This window comes from Haemorhous mexicanus, chromosome 9 (assembly GCF_027477595.1).
Source record: "Haemorhous mexicanus isolate bHaeMex1 chromosome 9, bHaeMex1.pri, whole genome shotgun sequence".
NCBI lineage: Eukaryota > Metazoa > Chordata > Aves > Passeriformes > Fringillidae > Haemorhous > Haemorhous mexicanus.
This window is the reverse complement of record NC_082349.1, coordinates 27,259,305-27,279,737: the sequence shown is the minus strand read 5'-3', so window position 1 is coordinate 27,279,737 and position 20,433 is coordinate 27,259,305. Positions and strand designations below refer to the sequence as shown.

General features: G+C 50.5%; 1 protein-coding gene across 1 annotated transcript in view; it reads right to left on the bottom strand.

Annotated features, from left to right (window-relative positions):
- PAPPA2 (pappalysin 2) overlaps positions 1-20,433 on the bottom strand; it is an 89,124-nt gene that overhangs the window by 11,470 nt on the left and 57,221 nt on the right. Inside the window, exons 14-20 of the mRNA XM_059854850.1 lie at positions 19,755-19,926; positions 17,379-17,556; positions 14,860-15,073; positions 8,373-8,541; positions 7,492-7,624; positions 6,261-6,370; positions 3,618-3,689 (exon numbers count right to left, since the gene is read on the bottom strand). Coding sequence (XP_059710833.1) covers positions 3,618-3,689; positions 6,261-6,370; positions 7,492-7,624; positions 8,373-8,541; positions 14,860-15,073; positions 17,379-17,556; positions 19,755-19,926 — 1,048 coding nt within the window. The remainder of the gene's footprint in view (positions 1-3,617; positions 3,690-6,260; positions 6,371-7,491; positions 7,625-8,372; positions 8,542-14,859; positions 15,074-17,378; positions 17,557-19,754; positions 19,927-20,433) is intronic.

Sequence of the window (20,433 nt, the reverse complement as noted above, 5' to 3'; positions counted from 1 at the left end):
TCAGAGGTGATCACCTTGGGACGGCTTAGGAGAACGTGACCCAGATGCTGCAAACACCTCTCTCATGGTAGTCAAACACACCACCAGGACCAAAACCACCTCCTCCCAACCCACGGTGGGGAGGAGGGCTTTCTCTTCTCTCCACTCACCTCTCCTGACAGCCCCAAGCCCCCTCCCTTGGTGCCGCCATCTGTTTTTCTACTGATGGCAGGGGACGAGATGTTCCACTGGCCCTCGGAAGGCAAAGTGCGCTCAGCGCTAACTTGAATTCCTGACGGGCTCCTGGAAGGGTTTGCATCCCTCCCTCCCTCCTTCCCTCCCTCCCTGACGTACGTGCCTCACTGCTCCGGCACTGGGGAACTTGGCAAGGCACAGCAAGGGAGTGGGAGGCAGATGGATGACCAGATTAACGGAAAGAGAAGGGAGGTGGGAGAGGAGTGCAGAGATGAGCAGGCAGGCTGATCCGCTGCCAGCAGAGAATAAAGATGCAGTCCCTCTTTAGGGAGGGAGGGAGGGAGGGAGAGTCCCTCTAATGCCACTGCATGGTGACCTGGACTTTCCAATATGAGGCAGAGCTCCAGATGGAGCTGGGAAGGTTGAGCCTTGGCTACTGCTCCCATGCCCCGGCCTGAAGTGACTCCACCAGAGAGAGACAGTACGAGCTGCCAGGTGGCCTGGATTTCTGTTATGTAGGGTTGCTCCCCTCACTGTGGCATCCAGAAGAGAAAACTTCCTGATCCAACACACACTTGGCAGTCAATGGAGAGACAATGGAATCTCCAAGGGGTGACTCAGACCTGAGGTGACATGGACAGCCCATGGGAACAGCATTTCACTGCCCAAGGATGGCAGAGTCTGGGCTCTTAAAGGAGGAGTCTCCATTGAGGGGGTCCTATGAAATGAGAGGGAACCTGGGACTAATATGACCCATGGCAAGTGAAGCTGAACCATGTGGGTGAGGGGGGCTAGCATGCAGTGAGGACAGAGTACAGGTTATATTCTTTCTCTACCCTGCTCCTGCTGTGGGATGCCTCTGTATCCACAAGGGACTGGGGGAAGTGAAACTGTCTCTGAGAACTGCAGAGTTTTTTCTTCACAAGGAGGAGGACAGAGAGGAATAGGAATGAGGATGGAAATCAGCACAGATGAGGTAGAAACAACATTCAGGGTATTCTGTGGTCGAATGGGAGACTGGTGACATCTCCCTGCAGCAGCTCCCAGAGCAATACTCTGAGGCACTTTCAGTAAGAGTTACTCTTTTCAGCAAGACAATGACTACTATGAAATTCATGTTGGGGGGGAAGTTATCTAGGAAAATTTGAATTATTGGTCCAACCTTAACAGCTTGCAACACTGTAGGAGGAAACACATGGAAAAGAATAAACCAAGACATGTATGAGAAGTGAGGAGAAGGAAGACAGGGATGAGGAGGAGGCTGAGAGCTGTATCAAAAAGGAGAGCATAAGGGTGAAAGACACTATCTGAGGATGAATCTTCATTAGTGCTACAGTGAGTGACTGTGACCTTAAGAGTAGGCCTGCCCTGATGCAACTGCTAACAAGGAAGAAGGCACCGTTCCACAGAGGAGAATCAGGATATCTAACAAATAGCTAGATGACCTGAAGGACTAGACAGAGAAACAAGATGACATTCTCTTGTATAAAATCGAAGGGCAAGCTCTTGTACTGATGGCAAAACATCTGCAGTTAGCTTGGTGCTCATCAGCTGGAAACAAAGGAGGAAGAGAAAGATCTGGGTGTACTTGCTGACCTCAGGATATCTGAACTGCCAGACTGATGCAACTGCAGAAACAACAGATATAGTCCTGTGTCCCATCAAAAGACACATTTCCAGCACAAGGAAGCTTTATGGAGGGCTTTGGTGAGACCTGGGATGGAAGAACATGTACTGACTGCTTGGTCATTCCTGATGAAACAATAATTGAAAGCATAAAAAGCTTTTAAAAGTCTACAAGGGTGATGAAGGACATGGAATCTCTCCATCTTCTGGTGGGACACGCAAGATTTTGGCTTGGTTAACCTCCTTTGTGCCAAGAGTCCTGCCCGGGACTGCTTTCTAAGAGTAAAGGAGGGTGACAAGCAAATAGGAACAGAAAGAACTCATGTTGGCTGTGAACATGATTGGGTGGTTGATGAGAGCACAATGACTTACACTGGGACTTCAGGTACTCAGTGTGTCTGTCTCTCACACACACATCCAAACTGGCACTTTTCATCATTCCATATGGGATCTCTCCCTGAACACAGACCCAAGGTGAAGCACAGGAACCACAGAGAAGGACACACTAGGGTCAGTCTGGTGTACCTGAGCCTAAGAGAGAGGCCTCACAATTGTGTCAGCTTTATGTTACCTGAGCTGCACAGGAAGGAAAGAAGAAACACCTCACACTCCATTGGCTTCTTTGTTGAATGGACCTAGTCCCAGAGAGCACAAGAAATTCTCCCTTGCTAGCAGAACCACCACAGAGACAATCACTCAACCATCTGGTCTGCTCTTCCACTTAAGCCATCCCATTTCAAACACATTACCCGAGATTTGTGCTAAAAGATGTGGTTTAGAAGACACAGAACTCCCAAAATGTCAGAGGATCACTAACTTCTGGTACTCAATCACCAAACACCTCTCTAGCACACAGCACCTCATTCCCCTACTCTTTCTGCCTGTGTCTCACAGTAGACAGGCACAACAGAGGCATCAAATTTGGGAAATAATTGCTGCACCTTCTGTAGACCATGAAGTTTCCTTCCTGGGGACGTGCCCCCTGCAACATTGCCCTTTCCCCCACACTCCAGTCCACAAAGAGCTGAGCTCAGCAGAACCAGCGAGGAAAAGCAATCATTCGCATTGAAATGAGCACAAGAAAAAAATACAATCAGCAAACCCCAAAGCTATTTTTGGAGTGCAAACTCCATTTACATTTTCCTTTTTGGTAAAAATCCCAAATTTTCAGCATACAAGATTCCAAAATTTCCCCCCTTTTTCCTTTTATCCTCAATCATAATAACAACTAGTGCTTGACAAAGACTGCCTATTTTTAATTTCCTTTGTGAACTGACTCCAGGCTGCCTATGATTTTCTCCTGCCTGGTCATTATTCAAAGCTAAATGAGTGGCTAACCAATTTCTGCAAGGAATTCTTTGTCTGCAGATTCTTCAGAAGCAGTTTGTTTTGCATATACAAGGCTGGAAATCCTGATTGTTTGATTTGGACAGGTGAGTCACACAGGGCTTTTCTGGACCCATGTTACTCTAGAACTGCAGTTCTGGTTAGGGAAACATTCCAGCTTGGAGTCAGCTCAGGCTTTTGGGGGATACCCCTTGCCAGTGAAATCCTTTTGCTAGAATATTCTGCCCGGGCTGGCCAAAAAGAAGCAGGCAAGGAAGGAAATGGGTTATTGTGAAGCTCTTGCTCCCCAGCACCATCCTGGCTGTGGGGACTCTACCCAAGGATGCTTCCTCTGCTATCTCCACTCATCCAGCAAGCTCAGCTCGGAGCAAACATAAGGTCCAAGCTGTCTGGTTTGTGCTGGAGCAGGTCTTCACTGGCAGGAGCTCTCAAGGAGCAGGCAGTTTGTGCTGGGGACAGGGAGAGCTTACCTCACACGACTGGATGCAGTGAATGACAGAGGGGTCTGGATACCACCGCAGCCTGCCCGTGCACACGATGTTCTGGGAGAGGAGGAGAAGACAGCAGGTGAGGTGGATGAGGCAGGGAAACAGCCAGCAGTGCTTTCTGGAGCTACAGGGTCTCCTGCAGCACTGCATTACTCACTGTGGGGCAGAACAGCAGTGACACCCCCAGGACCCTCCTGGCACCTGCTGAGGCCCAGCAAACCCAGGGTAGCTGCAGGAACCCACAGACAAGGGCACATTGTTCAAGGCAGAGGCCAGATATACACACACACGTGTGTGTGTGTGTGTGTGTGTGTGTGTGTGTGTGTGTGTGTGTGTGTGTATGGAGATGTATACTGGTTGGACTTGCTGATCCTAGAAGTTTTTTCCAGCCTTAGTGGTTCTATGTTTCTATAATGATACAAAACTGGAAGAGGACAAAGGGAAAGGACAGGGACTATCTGAGAAGTGGGTTTGGGTGGCAGTGCCACCATTATGTCTGACTTGACCAGGAGCTGCTGCTGGGGGTAAGCAGACACAAGAGGCTGGAATCTACCATCATATCTCTGTGTGATGCTAAATTCACCAGCTGGTCATCACTTAGTGCCTACAATTGTCTCACTGATCCCTGCTCAAGCTCTGAAAACTGCATCCTGGGAGGGAGGACTCATCTCCCCAGATCTGACTTGAAGTAGATACACCAGGCTGATGGTCACTCTGAGGTTCTCCCTGGTATTTACAAACTCAGCTGTTGCAGCCAGATGGACACAAGAGCGAGATGTGAAGGGCTCAGTTTCCCGGCCCTGGAACACACTACACTGCTCATTTAGCTGGGGTTTGTGGGGAACACTCATGATTACACAAGGGGAAGAAAAGCCCCACCGCACATGCAATTTCCTCCTTGTAAAGCTCAGGCAGGCTTTGAAATCTGAGGCCCCATAAAACAGCATCTGGCCTGTGAAAGTGTCCTAGGATGCCCTTCACAGCAAGGGAATTGCACAGAGGTGGGTAGGTGCATTTGCTCCCAGCCTTGTTTGATATGTTCAAGGGCAGGAAGACTGGCTCCAGCATTCCGAGGCAGCATGGCAGCTAGGGATGGGGCAGCTCTGCCCACACAGGTCCTTCTGCAGCATCTTTGGTCGAGACTGTGATGAGAGTGGAGCAGGATGGGGCCCTGGCCCTCCTCAGCCAGCCCCAGAGAGAGCCAGCTTAATGGGACAAAGTCTGGGGAATTCCAGAGCCCACCAGATCCTGCTCAGCCAAGAGGATGTGTGCATCCCAACCCCATGGAGCTGCTTTGTATGTGGTTGTTGTGCAACTCAGATGCCATTTTAGCATACTCATATTAGTATACTCGTATTCCAGGCTGGGAAATAAGGGCAGAGAGACAAACCTGCTTAGCTGTGGGATGCAATGAATCAGAGCTGAAAGCAAAACAGGACTGTGCCTTCTCTGAGTGGTCTGTGCAGTTCCCTGTGTTGTTTGCCCTATCCTCTCCATCTCATGGAGCATGGCAGCCCCCGGGAACAGCAAACTGTTGGAGGCTTGGGGGAGCCAAGCGGGGAGCGGAGACAGAAGCCAGGACAGAGAGGAAAACAAGATGGTCTAGGGAGAGAGCTCCTGGCAAAGGACAGAGCTCCTTCTTAAAATAGTGTCTCCTCTCCCTCCTCCTCCTCTCTGCAAAATGCCTCCCTTGCACGAAAGCCTGCAGTGGTGGTGAAAGGGAAGCCGAACACCACTGCAACGGGCCAAGCCATGCGATCCCTCAAAGGCAAGGACTCCTTCCAAGGCTCGTGCTTAACCATCCCACATGCCCCAGGCATCCTCACCCCCCAGCAGCCGCCCACCGTGGGTTCTGATTCAAGGCAATGCACAGTAGTATCCACAGGCACGATGCTGGGCCTCCTGTGGCTTCCCAGGAGGAGGGAAAAGCATTTGGATAGGAGCACTGGCTCCTGGGAAGACTGTTTGCTTTTCTTTGTTCCACCTCCTTCCTCATACATCTCGTTTTTATTTTAAGAAATATTACCCCGGCAGAGCGGCTTTTTGGTGAAGTCGTGCCACGAGGATCCAAAATATTCGAGCTATTTGAGCTGCTTTGCCTACAAAATGAGTAAGAAGTGGGGAGGAAAAGGCTCCCCCGTTCCAGCAGCAGAGGCACCCAGCCGGCCAGCAGGTCCTGGCAGCTGGAGACACCTTTCAGCTGACAGTGCCCTGCCTCTTCCTTGGCAGGGAAATGCCTGCCTAGGATTGCATCTCTGCTGCCAGGTAAGTGGGGACCCAGGCTTACACTGTGCCAGAGGCAGCTTTTGCTCTCCCAGCACACTGGCTGACAATAAACAGTAGCTTAACAGGTTCAGGCACACAGCACATCCTGAAAAATCAGTGGGATTCTTGCATTAAAACTTCATATATTGTGGTATCATGCAATTCCTTGAAAGCTGGCTTGGGAGCTGATAACTGTGCAGAACTTTGGTTTACGAGAGCCTCCACTGCTTGTCTTTACAAGTCTTACCCTTCTTCACCTGAGGCAGAGATTTTGGGTTAAAACCAGATGGAGAGGGAGGGAGGTTCCATCTCTATGCTGCCAGCAATTCCCCTGCTAGAAGAATTCATCCCCCCTTTTACCTGGACTCTGGTGGGCTGCAGCCGGTGATCCATTGTCTCAGCAGTGACGTTTTTGGGCAGTATGACGGGGTCACTGGGAGGAATGATACAGGAAGGAATGCACACAGCACCTGTGGGAGGAGGGAGAGCCTTGAGGACCTTACCTGGAGCCAGGCATCAATGTCCTGTAGAAGGTCACCACTGATGGTAAAGACAGATGTAGAGGGGACCCTTCTCCTCCCTGCCTGGGACAGCAATTCCTCCCCAAAATCCTGAATTATCCAAGAGCCTACAGGAGTTGTGCCCAATTCTCCTCTCCCAGATGAAAGGAAAACTTAACACAACCTAAGAGAAAGATTCCAACCTTGTTGGCAGAACATGGTATCCAGCATGAAAATAAGTCTGGCCTGGATGTTATACAATGTTTACTGACCTGTTAAGAAGTGTCTCTCTAATTTTTCTACCACAGAGAATCCCCACTGCCTTCCCATGACTCAGGAGGAAGAAAAGCTGCAAAAGCCAACTTAGAAAAACAAGTGGGATCCCAGTTCTAATCCTAGCCTCACATCAGGTCTGTCCTGAGCTTAACCTCAGTAGTCCCTGACATTAGACTGTCCTCAGCCTGGTTTGACCAGACTGGCATGACTGGTTTGCTTCAGAGTAATATGGGCTGAGCTCAAGCATCCTGCCCAGTGGGATGCAAGACCAGATGCAACAACCATGGCTGAGTGTTGCAGGTTTTCCTGAAAGCACAAAGCAACCAGGACCTGCAGACAGAAATGGATGATGCGGTCCCTCCTCTGGTGAAAGTGCCCTGTTACACTCAATTGTCACTGCAGCTTTTATGGCTTTTATCTAGGACTTGTCACATTAACCCTACAAACAGCAGCAGTGGTAGCAAGTGGAGAGACCTCATGAAAGGTGGAGGGCTACAGATCAGGAAAATGTGCAAAGAGCTGGGTTTGCCCTAAACACAATCCCTGCTGCTTCTGAAAAGAGAGATGCTTAATGCTGGAGACAGCTTTAGATTTGGGTCTTGCCCAAGAGTGCAAGCAGGGTGAGCACAAGGGTAAAACCTTCCTGGCTCTGTGTTTATAAAGATCATGGAAGAGAAAACAGGATTTTTTTTTTTCTGTTAAGTGGGAATCGGTACAGGAAGAGTCTATCTATAGTCTGTTGTGACTGTCAACTCTCTGAGATGACTGAGTCAACAGAAAGTTTGGTTTTCTGTTTGGTTTTCATCTGCCCTCACCTATGCCATGCCCCTGCTCACACTTGTACTCCACGAAGTTCAGCTCCGGGGGTGGTGGACAGGTGCCCTGCAAGCTCTCACACAGTTTGAACTCCTCTGTCCACAAGCCCTCCTTAGTGCAGACGATGGGAACCTGCAAAGCAGAGGGAGAGCAGCTGGTGTTACTCACCCTGCCTGGCCACTGCCCATCTCTGGGGGAGCACCCTACAAGGACACCCCTCCCACCAGCCACATCCAGAGAAAAGCTCCCCAAGGCAGCTGGGCTGCAGCCATCTGGTCCAGCCTATGTGCACTGACCAGAAAGGCAATTGTTTCCCAGCTGCTGGATCCCACCAGAGGGAATCAGCTACACTTCTCTTGACAAGCCCCTTTCCAAGCTCTTCCTGGGTGGAAGAGCTGGCAGGCAGCAGCCTCCATGCCCAGGGAAGCCCCTTGGTGACCACAATTGCTGCAGCAAGCTTGCCCATCAACCCAAGTGAATGCTTTCACAGCAGCTCCCAAAATTTACTGGAAACCCCGTACTTATGCTTTCTGTCCCTTTTCACACAAGATAAGCCAGCTTGCTTAGGACCACTGCTTTCCAGGGAGCAAATGAGCATCCCCAGGCAGTGGTGCACCTTGTGCCATGTATGGGGCCCAGCAAGAACAGCTTTGTGCTTGTAGAGAGACTGCAAGACCAACCTTTGAGCTTGTAGAGGGACTGCAAGGCCAACCTTTGGGCTTGTAGAAGGACTGCTCTTTGGTGGTAAAAGGGTATTTGGCTTGGGGATGGGTCAAACTGTTGCAGGGCCCCTCTGCACAGCAGGGCACAGGGAGCCTTGCAGTTTGTAGCTGCTCTGAAACACGAGGTGTGGTCAGTGTGTGCCTCCCCCAAGACTCACCTGCTGTCCCTGCTGCTCACAGTTGAGGACACACTGGCTGTCCAGCTCGAAGCCCTGTGTGCAGTTGTACATGCCCTCGAAGACGGGGGGCGGGGGCTTGCAGACCACAGGGACACAGTGTCCCTCTTCCCACTGCCCACTCTCCAGGCACTGCACCTTCAAGAACTTCCTGGGGAAACACAGATGCCAGACAGGCCTGCAGAACCCCAAACACTGCACCTTGGCTGCACCAGGCATCCCACAGATGTCAGGAGCAGACTGAAGACATCTCTCCTGGAGCAGAGTCATGCCCCCTGTGTGTAGGACTTTCCCATACCATACAATCCCTCACCACGGGCATGTCTTCCAAAGGGGCACCCCATGCTTAACCAGGACCTTTTCTTCTCCCTGTGGGGATTGCACTGATGTAGGAGCACTGGATGCACTTCCCTTGCACTCGCCACCCCACTGCTCCCTACCTCTTGTGGTGCCCCTAAACCATTCCTCCCACAGTCCCTGCAGGTCCTGCTCTGCTTTGTCCCCCAGCCAGTAGCTGCATACTTTGCTGGATGGAGTTTGCCTCCACCAGTAAATCCTCTGGCCTGTGCCCAGCTGCTCCTGAGGCTCCTCTTTGTACTCCAGCCAGATCTGTCAATCCTGCTCTCGCCAAGGGGCTGCCGTGCCGCAGCAGACCAGTACCACCCTATGCAGCTAAAACAGCCCAGACATGAGCTACTTGCCAAGAAAAGAAAGAAAGAAAAAGTCCAGGAGCAAAGCCCATCCACTTTTCACTGTCCCTGGCAGTGATAGAGACACCACATCTTTTACACAGAGGCATCAAAACTGGTGAAGCATCAGGCTGGCCAAGGACTCCTCCCTCAGCAGAGGACATGTCACTGCCCTGATGGGCTTTATCTGAGCCAAAGCTGATTGCTGCACCCTTAATGAGGCTTTTCCCCCCACTTGTGTCCTCCTTTACTAGACAGCACACTCCAGCTGCCTGCCCCTGTCCTCTCCCACCATGGGTGCCAGCAGGCAGGGCTCCAGGCACCACCTTAGAGAGTTTATGGCCTGCCACAGGTATGTGGAGGGGGCCGGCAGGGGTTAGAGAAAGCCCTGGGGGAAGGCACTAAATTGCCCCTTGTTCTGAGAGGCAGCAGGCAGAGTGTGGGGCCACCCATGTGCCCCTTAACAGCTGGTGCAGGGTGTCATGACATTGTGTGGGGCCACCCAGCTGTGCCTCCACACCTGGTACAGGGTCACACAGCCTGGAGAAGCAAGGGGACCCCATTTGCAACCTGCTGCCACACCAGGGGTGCTCCCTGTTAGATTTCTGCTGGGAACTCCTGGATGAGACATTTTAGAGGTTTTTGCAGCATTCTCATATTTTAAAATATTTATAGCTCTTGGAGAGTCCCCTTCTCCCTTCAGAAATCAGGGATCTGTTTTTTCTCAAGACTGTATAAAGGACAGTGGGTTTCTCCTAAGGTGAATGCAGGCTCCAGAAGGTAAAACAGAGGCAGGCAGGGAAGGGAATGGGATGCAGCAAGTCCAGTGGCACACAGCTCTGCACAAATCTTCCCTCCAGCCCACCTGAGAAGTGAGGATGGCTGTGGTGTGAGCACCTGAGCAGCGAGGGTTGCTGCAATATCACCCCTACAGCAGTGAATAAGGGAACTACAGCGATGAAGTATTTGAGAAAGCTGGTGAGGTGGAGGGACTGGATTCCATTGCAGGCATCTGTGGTTTCAGTCCATTCCTCATTTAACTTGCTTGTTTGCCTTCCCTTTCCATGAGGATGATAGTCACTGCCTTGCAAAGATGTCCCCATCAGACTTTGCCTTCTCCCAAATGTCTGAATGCTTTGCCCTGCCTAAGTTTAAAGGTAAGCAAAGGCACATGCCAAGAGGTACTAATCCATGTTGGATGTCCAGCTCCACAAGCAGCATTTTCCCCTTCTTGAACTTCCTGGCTCACAGGGTGTGATCTAGCTGCAGGACTTGGAAGGGGTAAAGCACTGGGGATTATGGAGATAGAAACAAACTGCTAGTGTGAAGTCACTGTGACAGCAATCCCTCAGGCACTGAGCAAACTCCTTTAAAGACCAGGAGCATGCCAGCCACACATGACTTTTCACTGGCCACTGCACCTCCCTGTTGCCCTCCAAGTCATGGCAGAGGCCCTGTGCCCAGGGAGGCCTGGGGAGATGGGTCAAGCCTGGGGAGGACACGCTGCAGCAGCTGCAGTTTGCTCAGGTGCACGCTGTGGTTTGCAGCCCCATCATCCTCACAGGGGCTCCACGTTTTGATGTGGTGCTGGAGTGAGCCCAGTCAGAGCCAGGCCATGTATGGCCTCTCACACCTCCCCCCAAACCTGCACCCCCCCAGACCACCTTGCTCTGGAGGCTCAACCAGGGACTGCAAACACAGTTAGCCCAGGCTGACCCCAGGGTAGAGGGTGGGGTGTGGACCACTCCCACATATGTGAAATAAGCAGTTCATGTGGAAGCATGAACTGAAGGGAAAGGAGAAGCTTTAAAAAAAAAAAAGTATACACATAAATGCACACAACTTCACAGGAGCTGGAAATTTCTGGACCCCCTCCCATCCTGCAACTTCTTCTGATCTGGGTTAGTGACACTTCTTGAGGATTAACAAGGAAGCCAGGAAAATCAGAGTCAACCCTCCAACCAGGCAAGCCTAATGGGCAGAGGAGGCAAGGGAGATGTTTGAGGCCAGCAAGGGCTGTATCTGAGGTGAAGACACAAGCACATGGCCGGCTCCAGGAGCTGAACATGCAGGGATCCAGCCATCTTCTGAGGGAGCCAGCTTGGGGGGAAGTGGGTTTGCTGTGCAGGAATGATGACAGATGAGCCTAAAGCCTCATCTCCTATGGCAGGAGACTGATGGCTTCAAAAAGAATAGGAGGAAAGGAGAGAGATTTGTCAGTAAATTCAAAGAAAGCTGCACCAGTGTGTAGGACCCTCCATGGCTGTGCTCCCTCCAAACAGCCTGCACAACCTGGGCTGTAAATGCTCAGAGATCTTAGAGGTGGAAGTGACAGGAACCTGTTTGACAGCCTGGGTTTTCTTTACCTGGATCATTGGCTCCCACAGCTGTGTGTGTTTGCCCTTTACCTGGAAGGGGCCAGATACAGGCAGAGGCAGCGAGTGCCTTTGTGCCCCCCACACGTGTGCCTGGTGCCCTATTAAACTGCAGTGCTCCTGGATTTGGCTCTCCTGCTTGCCCTGCTGTGAACTTTGTTTTGTTTCCAGTCCCCAGTCTGCTAACTCCTTCTAGTCCTCAGTTTCTCCTCCACATTCTCCTACCTCCTCTCCTTCTTCCCTCTCTCCTTCTGGTTTTGAACAGGGAGAGAGGGAAGAGGGGCTGACATCTCCACAGAAGCTGACCGGGGACTGTGCTGGGCTCCCTTGATCTCTGGTCAAAAGGCATGCTGAGACTTTCAAATCTGCCTGAAAATACCAAAGCGGTTCTTTGCTTCATTCCCTCAAGCTAGCAGAAGGAGCTCAACCCTTCACAAAGGCATCTTTGAGATCCCCAAATCTCTTCTCTCTAAGGAATCATCTCACATCTGGCAAGTGAAACAAGTCCCCTGAAGGGTCTGACCTTTTAAGTCCCCAAACTGAGAGCGTCCTCTCAACATTGGAGTGCTCCTCTAAAGGAGCACAATCACACAATCATGGAATTGTTTTGGGTTGGAAGGGACCTTAAAGATCATCTTGTTCCAACCCCCCTGACATGGACACCTTCTACTAGACCAAGCTTCTCCAAGCCCCATCCAACTTGTCAATTCCTGTCAGAGATCTTCTTCAGATGGCACTTCATGCTGGAAGCAACAGCAAGGAGCACTGTGGAGGTGATGCCCTTTCCCCCAAAGCATCTGACCCCTGACTTTCAGGCCAGCACATTTCAATGTTACAGCTCTGGGTGATGCTGAACATTTCTCCTTGACAGGTCATATCTTGGTGTGATCCAGGTGTTGGGGTGGTACCGCCATTGCACCACATTTAGGTTCTGCCTAAGTCCAGAAAGCTCCCATCACAAAGCACAAATGCACATGTTAAGTTCCCTTTGTTACCTTACACTAGAATTAGAAGTGAAGTAGCCTGGCAGCTGGGAGCCTCTCCAGGCTGATAACAGATCTCCTTTAGGAAGAGGCAAAGAAGATTTATTCTTCATGTCAGCAGTGTCAGTCAGATGAACCTGCCAGCAGGAAGGCAGCAACTTTCTGGCAGGATCTTGATTACACAATCAGTATTTCCTCAAGGATCCCTTGTTGACAAGCAGTGATTTCCCAAGGGCCTTTCCTCACCAAGGTTAACAGACAAAAGCATCTCTGGGACAACTGATTTCTTCATTCCCTTTCTCTTCCATTTAAACTATGGGAAATTAATTTCAACTATGTCCTCGACCCCTTCTAAGCATCCTTACTGCTCCTGCAGTAAAATTCAAATTAAAAATAGTGAGGTAATTGCATGAACATCTGTGTCCAAGATTATCTTCACTTGCATGAAGACAGCTGGATCCCTAAGAGGTTCAGGCCTGCATAAGGTGGGCAACTCCACATGAGGAGCAAAGCTAGAGCTAGAAGAGTAATTCAAAGGAAGACTGACTGTATTTTCAAGGGTGAGCTAGTTAGTGGGCATGAGGAATCTTCAGTCACAGATTATGCTTGACTTTTGTCCAAAATCTACTACATATAGAGAGTCTTGCTTCTTATGTATGTCCACACCTTCATGGCACTAAATCCTTTACAAGGCTTGTGCTTGTTGGGTTGGTGGACAACAGGGAGACAATAGATAAAGAACTCAGTTTTCTGAGTCCAGAGACCCTAAAAACCTGATGTCCAAATCACCAGCTCAGACCCTTCTTTTACACCAGCACATCAGGAACCTGCACCTCAGCAGAGCTGGTTGCTTCCATAACTCCCCAGCACCTCCCTTTCTCCAAAACTGGAATAATCAAAGAGATCAACCTTTCACTCTGGCAGCTCCCACCCTCTCCTTGCCAGGGCTGACATACTGAAAGGATTTCCAGCAACCCAGGAACTGACTTAAGGGCTAAGAGCTGCTACACCACACCAAGGGGTTTGTATTCATGCTCAGAGCACACCAAGAGCTCCAGATGACACGGTACAATGACATTTACAAGCCCAAGGAAAGGTTTTTCTTGGGCTGGGCCACTCACATAGGAGTTAGTCTGCATGATAGGAAAGCAATACTTTTTCTGGTTTCGTTAATGTGGTTTTTGTATTCCACCATCAGAGATGTCTGATGAAATAGCAGCAGTGACAACTGCAAAGGGGAAAATGCTATGTCAACATGCATTGCTATGAAAACATAAACTGCTTCACATGATTTTCCTTGACTTGTCTCACAGGCTGTTCAGACCCATATGCAAGTTACTCACACATCAGAGGAGCCTCAACATCTCCCAGGGGTCATCATTTTCACCAGTAGTTGCTGCAGTAGGACAAAGGGGGCCTCACTTTGCAAGCTGAGTGCATCTGTTTGAATGCCCAGTGCCTGAAGCGCCACAGGCACAAAAGCTGCTCTAGAGTTTGCAAAGCAGTCCATGTGATTGCTGCCATAATAATCATTTGCTCAGTTCCCTTTGGCCCAAGAAATGCTCCTAACACTGTGAGAAGCTGTTTACAGAAACCACTTCCTTCATTACTAGGCAAGAAATTTGGCAACTGCTTCTCACTGCACAACAACTCTACCCCAGAGCAAAGAAGAGATGAAGTCTGCATCCAATTAAAACTGGAAAGGGGCATTAAACAATTAACACATAATTACCTGATCTGGGCTAGAATCAAGACTCTGGGGAGGACCAAGCCAGTGCCAGGGAATCTTTAGTGACCAAACCCAATGGGGACTTTGGCTGGAGGCATCACAGACAAAACGCTGCTTTATCCCCCAACATCGCGATACTTGCTGAGAGCAGGGCTAGTGAACCACCAGGAATTTTTCCCCGAAGCATCAGGAAAAATCTCCCATCGAAATGCCACTGCTAGAGATTAAATTTAGCCAAGAGGCACAGTGGGTGAGATGTTAACCCCGACAGAAGGCAGCCATTCATTCTTGCAGTGCCTCTGTTCTATGTTTTATCGCTTTTAGGAAAGACAGAAGCTCCAGGAATCTGCCAACATCTTGTAAATGTCTCATTACCTGGGGTTCCACAGACACTTAATTTGGTGCTTAACTTCCACAGAGTGACAAATACATTGAGGTGCACAGGAAGATCTGCTTGTTTCAGGTTGAAGTACTTAACACATGTGTGCAACAGCACCTTGCTCCCACCAGGTTCACCTAGACCAGGGAATGCCTCTTGTATTCCAAGAAATCTGTGTGATCAGAGCAAGCTGCTCTGCCTTCTACCACCTATCAAGCCGGGTCTTCGAGACAGCCATTGTCCTATCACCTCTGCTCCTTGCACACACTGGGAGGAGGAAAGAAATGGTGATAACAGACCTGCCACAGACTTACTTCTTAGGCTTGTCTGCTGTGTTCTCAGCCACGTGGTAGCCAGGCTTGCACTTGTAGCGACAGACCGAGCCCACGTCGTGGCTCCCCCGCAGGCACCGCGGCACCAGGAGCTTGGCGTTGGCCACGGTGGGAGGCGCCTCACACTCCAGCTTGCAGAAGGCTTCGGGCAGGGACCAGAGACCATCCTCCAGGCAGGTGAGCCACTGGTTTGTCCCTGACCCCAAAAGAGAAGCAGAGTGTGTGTGGGGTTACATTTCATCCAGGAATGGAGAACTGCTGAGGGGAGCTCAGAGCAACCAGCAGAAGTCCTCTTGTTAGGGACTGATACCAAAAGGGGCAACAAACACAGAGACCATGGACTCCATTGCCTGCTTCGTCAGGCTGTAGCAGAAAATACTGGAATGCAGACAAAAGTAATGGCAGGATCAACTCCTAGAGGCTGGAGAAAGGATCTTGGTTCTGCAAATCTCTCCAAATCTTTCCCTTAAACTTGCCCTCTTTCGTGGTGCCTCAGGACAGCCATGGGCCTTAGTGTAGGACAGCTCTGTCATGTTTAGCTCAGCCCACCTTCATCCTCCCCAAGGGCTTTTAGCAGCTTGTGCTCAGCTATGCTGATCAAGCTGTCATACCCTACTACAGAGGCAGTGCAAGATCATAGAATCATGGAGTGGTTTGGGCTGGAAAGGACCTTCAAATGCCATCTAGTCCAGCCTGCCTCTGCCATGGACAGGGACATCTTCCACCAGGTCAGGTAGTTCAGAGCCCTGCCCAACCTGGCTTTCAGTGTTTCTGGGGACGGGGAATCCCATCACCTCTCTGGGCAACCTGAGAGTCAGGAGGATGGAAAATGCCACAAGGACAGATGTGGGAGGCTTCACTGATGTGACTGGGAGTTCAAAGCACCCATCCTTAGAGGTTTGGGTTGTAATACACAGCCCAGCTCTTTGCTGTCCCTGACAGACACAGCTAAATGAGGGGCCAAAACGGCACAGCTGTGGATGCCTGCAGGAAGTGCCCAGGACTACATCACCTACATGGTGTGGATGATGGATTGGATGATGGATAGTTCATTGGGTACTGATGAGCAAGAAAAATGCTGGATTGGAGTGAATGGGACTATTCCTAGTGAGAGGCTTGGATCAGCATGTTTGTGGTGCAGTCAGGCTGCTCTACAGTTCCTTCAAACATCCCTTTCTTTTTACAGAAACACTTTTGGGCCAGAGACAAGATCACATCTCTACTCAGTGCCTGTGTTCCTGATGGGTCACAGCTGCCAGGGGTCATCTCCAACCTCCAAGTACCACACAGCCACGTCATCCTTTCCTTGCCTACTCTTAGCATTTGTTAGCATTGACAGTTTGCTTGTAAGGATGCAAGCCTTTGAGGGGAGCAAGCATAGAGCACGTCCCTGCCTCAGTGGCTCAGTTGTGTCAGCTGGACTCTAAGAGTTTACCCACAGGGCCTGGCAGCCTTGGCTGAGCACCTCCAGCCATCATGCTGGAAGTCACCCAGGGGCCCACAGAGGGGACCCCTTCCCATGGAGGGAGCCCATGGCAAGCTCCCAGGGACTGCAGCAGGACCAAGAGGCAGCTGGGAGTGCAAGATCAGATTAAAGCTCTGCCTCAGTTGACCAACCCAAGGCAATGGGCATCAGTTCATGCAGAATTTGTGTTGTTGACATTCATATGCTACCCATTGATCAGCCCACTCTGGGGATCTGCCACCATCCTACCTGTCATGAAATGGGACCTTAATTCTCTGCAGTTTTTGATCCTTAGATTTAAGGTTTTTTCTTTTACAATAAGTAAACAATTCTCATACATTTCAGCTATAAATGTCTCCATAAAGTAGGGCACCCATTAAAATGATTTGTTGTATGTGATTTTTTCAGAGCAAAGGCACTGGTGGAAACTCACAAAGTCCCAATGCTTGAAGCGGTCAAGGCAATTACCCCTGAAATCCCATCCAGCTCAGCCCTTGCACAGACATAACAGTAGCTCTCTTTCTCTGACTTGGCTTAAAAAATTCCTGTGGCTGCTGATGGAGTCGGCAGAATGCAAGCCAGGCCATGGTGTGTCTGGGTGGAGAACATCTCCCAGACTGCTCTACAGCTGTGGGCATCAGTCTCTATGGCTTTATACAGCCCCAGCCCCCTGAACCACAGGCTTCCCCACAGCCACCAGGCACCGAGCCACTGCTGGCTCTCTGAAGTCCTCTCTGTCTGCCTGGAGGCTGGACCAGTTCTTAGGAGAGGACATCACTACACCCTGAGGTGAATGGATCAGGGCTGCCTGCCTGGGGATGGGAGTCAGAGGGAATTATCCCCACGCTAGGATGTCTCTGTTCCAGGGGGAGGGATACCCATCATTTCAGGAAGTATCTCAAGAACTCATCCAGCTGGCAAATCCAGGATAAGTGAGAAATTCCAAGAAGCAAAGCTCTGTTTGAACTGCGTGGGACAGGCATGGAAATGTGGCATCAAAAAGGGTGGTTAAGTGTCTTGACACTCCAGACCATACCTTGAAGCTTGGCTGGAGGGATGCAGGAGAAGGAGCATCTCTGCAGGTAGGTGGTCCCCAGAGGGCAGGAGAACTCGGCATAGTACACGTGGGACTGGTCAGGGACACGGCAGTCAACAGGGGCACAAGTCACAGATCTGTCCCACTGTCCCCAACTGCACGTCAGCACCACCTCCTGCTGCAGAAAAAGCAAAGCAGACTCCTGAGGAGAGCTTTGATCTACAGCTGTGCCACCACAGCAGAAAGGTCCAACCAGGTTTCAGGACGAGGAGAGCTCTCCAACATTTTTCCTCCCCCACTATGCCCTTTGTCCCCATTCTGGACAGTGAATCGTGAAGCCCTGACCTGTTCACAGGGAGATGTGTGGGGTGTGAGAGCAGGAAATGTGCCTTGGGGTAACAATCCAGCCACTGTGCATGCTACATTGTCTGTGCAGTACCAGCCCCCACTAGGGAAAAAAGGAAAGTCCCTTCAAGATTCACTGAAACCTCTTGAGCTCGGCTATTTCCACCTGTATGTACTGCAATTTCCTCCCTTAAAAGATCAAGTCAGTTCAACTGTTGTCAGAGAGCTCTTCTATTGATTGTTTTTCCCTGAATGTACCAATTCCCTCACACCTCAGCCCACAGACCCCAAAGAAATCATATAACCTCCTTTAGAAATCCTAACTGTACAGCCCTTCTTACTCAGAGCTGCCCAAGATCAAAAACCACCATGGTCCCACCACTAAATATGGTCAGAAACACGTGCTACAGACTTCATCAAAATTGAATAGTGAATGATGGTTTGCTATGAGGAACCGGGTTTAGTGGAAGGTGTTCCTAGCCACAACAGGGGCGTTGGACTAAGTGATTTGTTAAAGGTCCCTTCCAACACCCATTGTTCTATGATTTCCATTCCCAAACTGCTAACCCCAGCCCAGCAGCCCTCAGCCAGGGGCTGCACACCAATGTTCCTGATGTCCCTTCATGGCTGGGTACAGTCACACTGCTGGTGCAGCTGAACATGTGACCTATCCTCCCAACCAGCACCTTGACTGAACCTGGCTGTGGTGGCTCTGAAGGACATCACTAAATTTGAGCCTGGCTCTCCCACGTGTGCAGCAGGATCAAGATGTCACTGAACTAGCTGGAGAGGATGCTCAGGAGAAGAGCTGTGTGCATTTTCCTAAATAGGGTTACAAGCCATAATACCACTGGAGGGCACAGGGCAAGGCCCTTGCAAGCTGCCCTCTGCTGTGATAGCCACTTGGTAAAACTCTGTTCAGAAGTTTCCCATCTCACTGCCAAACACAGGAAAGCTGTCACCCCAGGCAGATTCATTTAGTGCGGTTTCATTTCGGAGAATGGGAACATTTTGTTTTCCCTGGACAGGCCTTGGCCCACAGACCCAGTGGCCATGTAATTAACAACCTCCCAGTGATGAGCAGTGCACTCCAGCTGCCCTACTGCATTTCCCAGTGTCCCCCTCTCCTTTGGCCACCACTGCAGCATGGGGAACCTGCAGTGCTGCCAGGTGTCACAAGCAGATCTCCAAGGAGAGGAAATGTCACCCTCCTGACACAGCCCAACTCACTTCTGTCTGTCTGCCCCAAGCAAGTTCACGTTCTTGCTCAGTCTGGCCTGCAGACCAGCTCAGCCCCAGAAAATCCTGTTCCCCCCTCCAGAAACAGCCCAAGGACAGGACACTGTGTGCCTACACCCCTGCCAAGGTGACTGCCTGGACCAAGGTAGTTCAGTTCCCAAGGGCATATCATCCCAGGTCTCCTGAGTCAATAGCTAAGAGCTGTGCTGGCTCCTGGCTTTTATGAGGTAAACCCCAACCCTCTGGAAAGTGGGACAAACTCTTTCACAGTGACCTCTGTGCCATTATTGCAACACAACACAAAGGAAGAAAAGCTCTCCATGCTCTCAGCTGCCTCTAAATATAGTTGCTCTGCAATGACTTCATTTTTTTCCTGAGCCACTAACTTCAGCTTTAAGAGAGAAAACATCCCAGGGATGTTTAACCCTCCAAGCAATGCCCATCTGGAGAGCAGAAATATCAACATCTCCCTCTGCTGGAGTCCATCACCTTGACTTGGGACATGCCCTGCAGCACCTTTCAGCCTGGCAGAGCTGTGCTCTGCAGACAACACTGGACTGGGAGAACTAGGACTGCAGCAAGGGAAAGACAAGGATCTCCAAAGCAGAAACACCAGCCATGAGCACAGGGGTCCAGAACTGGAGTTTCATTGAGCTGGGATGTGTTGGGAAAGCAGCAAAAAGGTTGGGGCTGGAGGAATGAAGTGTTCTGTGCTCTCTCCAACCACCTCAGGGGGGTTAAATCTTTTTTACCTAGGTCTTGGTCCCATGGGCCATCCTGAAGCCCACTCACCTGCGTGGAGCCCAGCCTCTTCCCACCACTGGAGTGGAGGACAAAGCCCTTTTCACAGGAGACAGCACACGTCATGTGCCCTGGGCCATCCGAGCTGCAGTTGAGGGTGGCAGTGTGAGCAAGCAGTGGCTGTGTGCAGGTTCCTGATCCCTCACAGGCACCGTGGGCACAGCTGTGAAGGAAAACAGAGAAGAGATCAACCAGTGGGTCCCCGGACTACTTCAGCAAGGAAAGGCTCTCTCCAGGTGGCACTTGCGTGGAGTGAATGCTCAGCAGGTCACAGATGCCTAGAGATGCTTGCCTATCCCTCACAGCTTCTTCCAGGCTTGAAGTCCCCTGACAATGATGCCAGGAGAGTACTTTATCCCAGCTCTGTCTTAGCTGGACTTCATCCCAACCCCAGCCCACACCTTCCCACCAACCACCACCATGTTCTTTTAAGCTGATGAAAGGAGGCACAGCTCAACAATATTCCAAAATTCGTGCAGCCTGCACACAGGCACAGACTGTGCAAACAGCCTGGCACCAAAGGGGAGCTCATTGCAGGTACACCAAGAGAACAAAAGGAGGGAGGTGACAAGGAGAGGGGAGGCAGAAGGAATACCTTTGTATACCTTTAGAATCAGGTATGTCAAACTCTGTATAGGACACTGGAGAATCCACAGATGATTCTCCAACT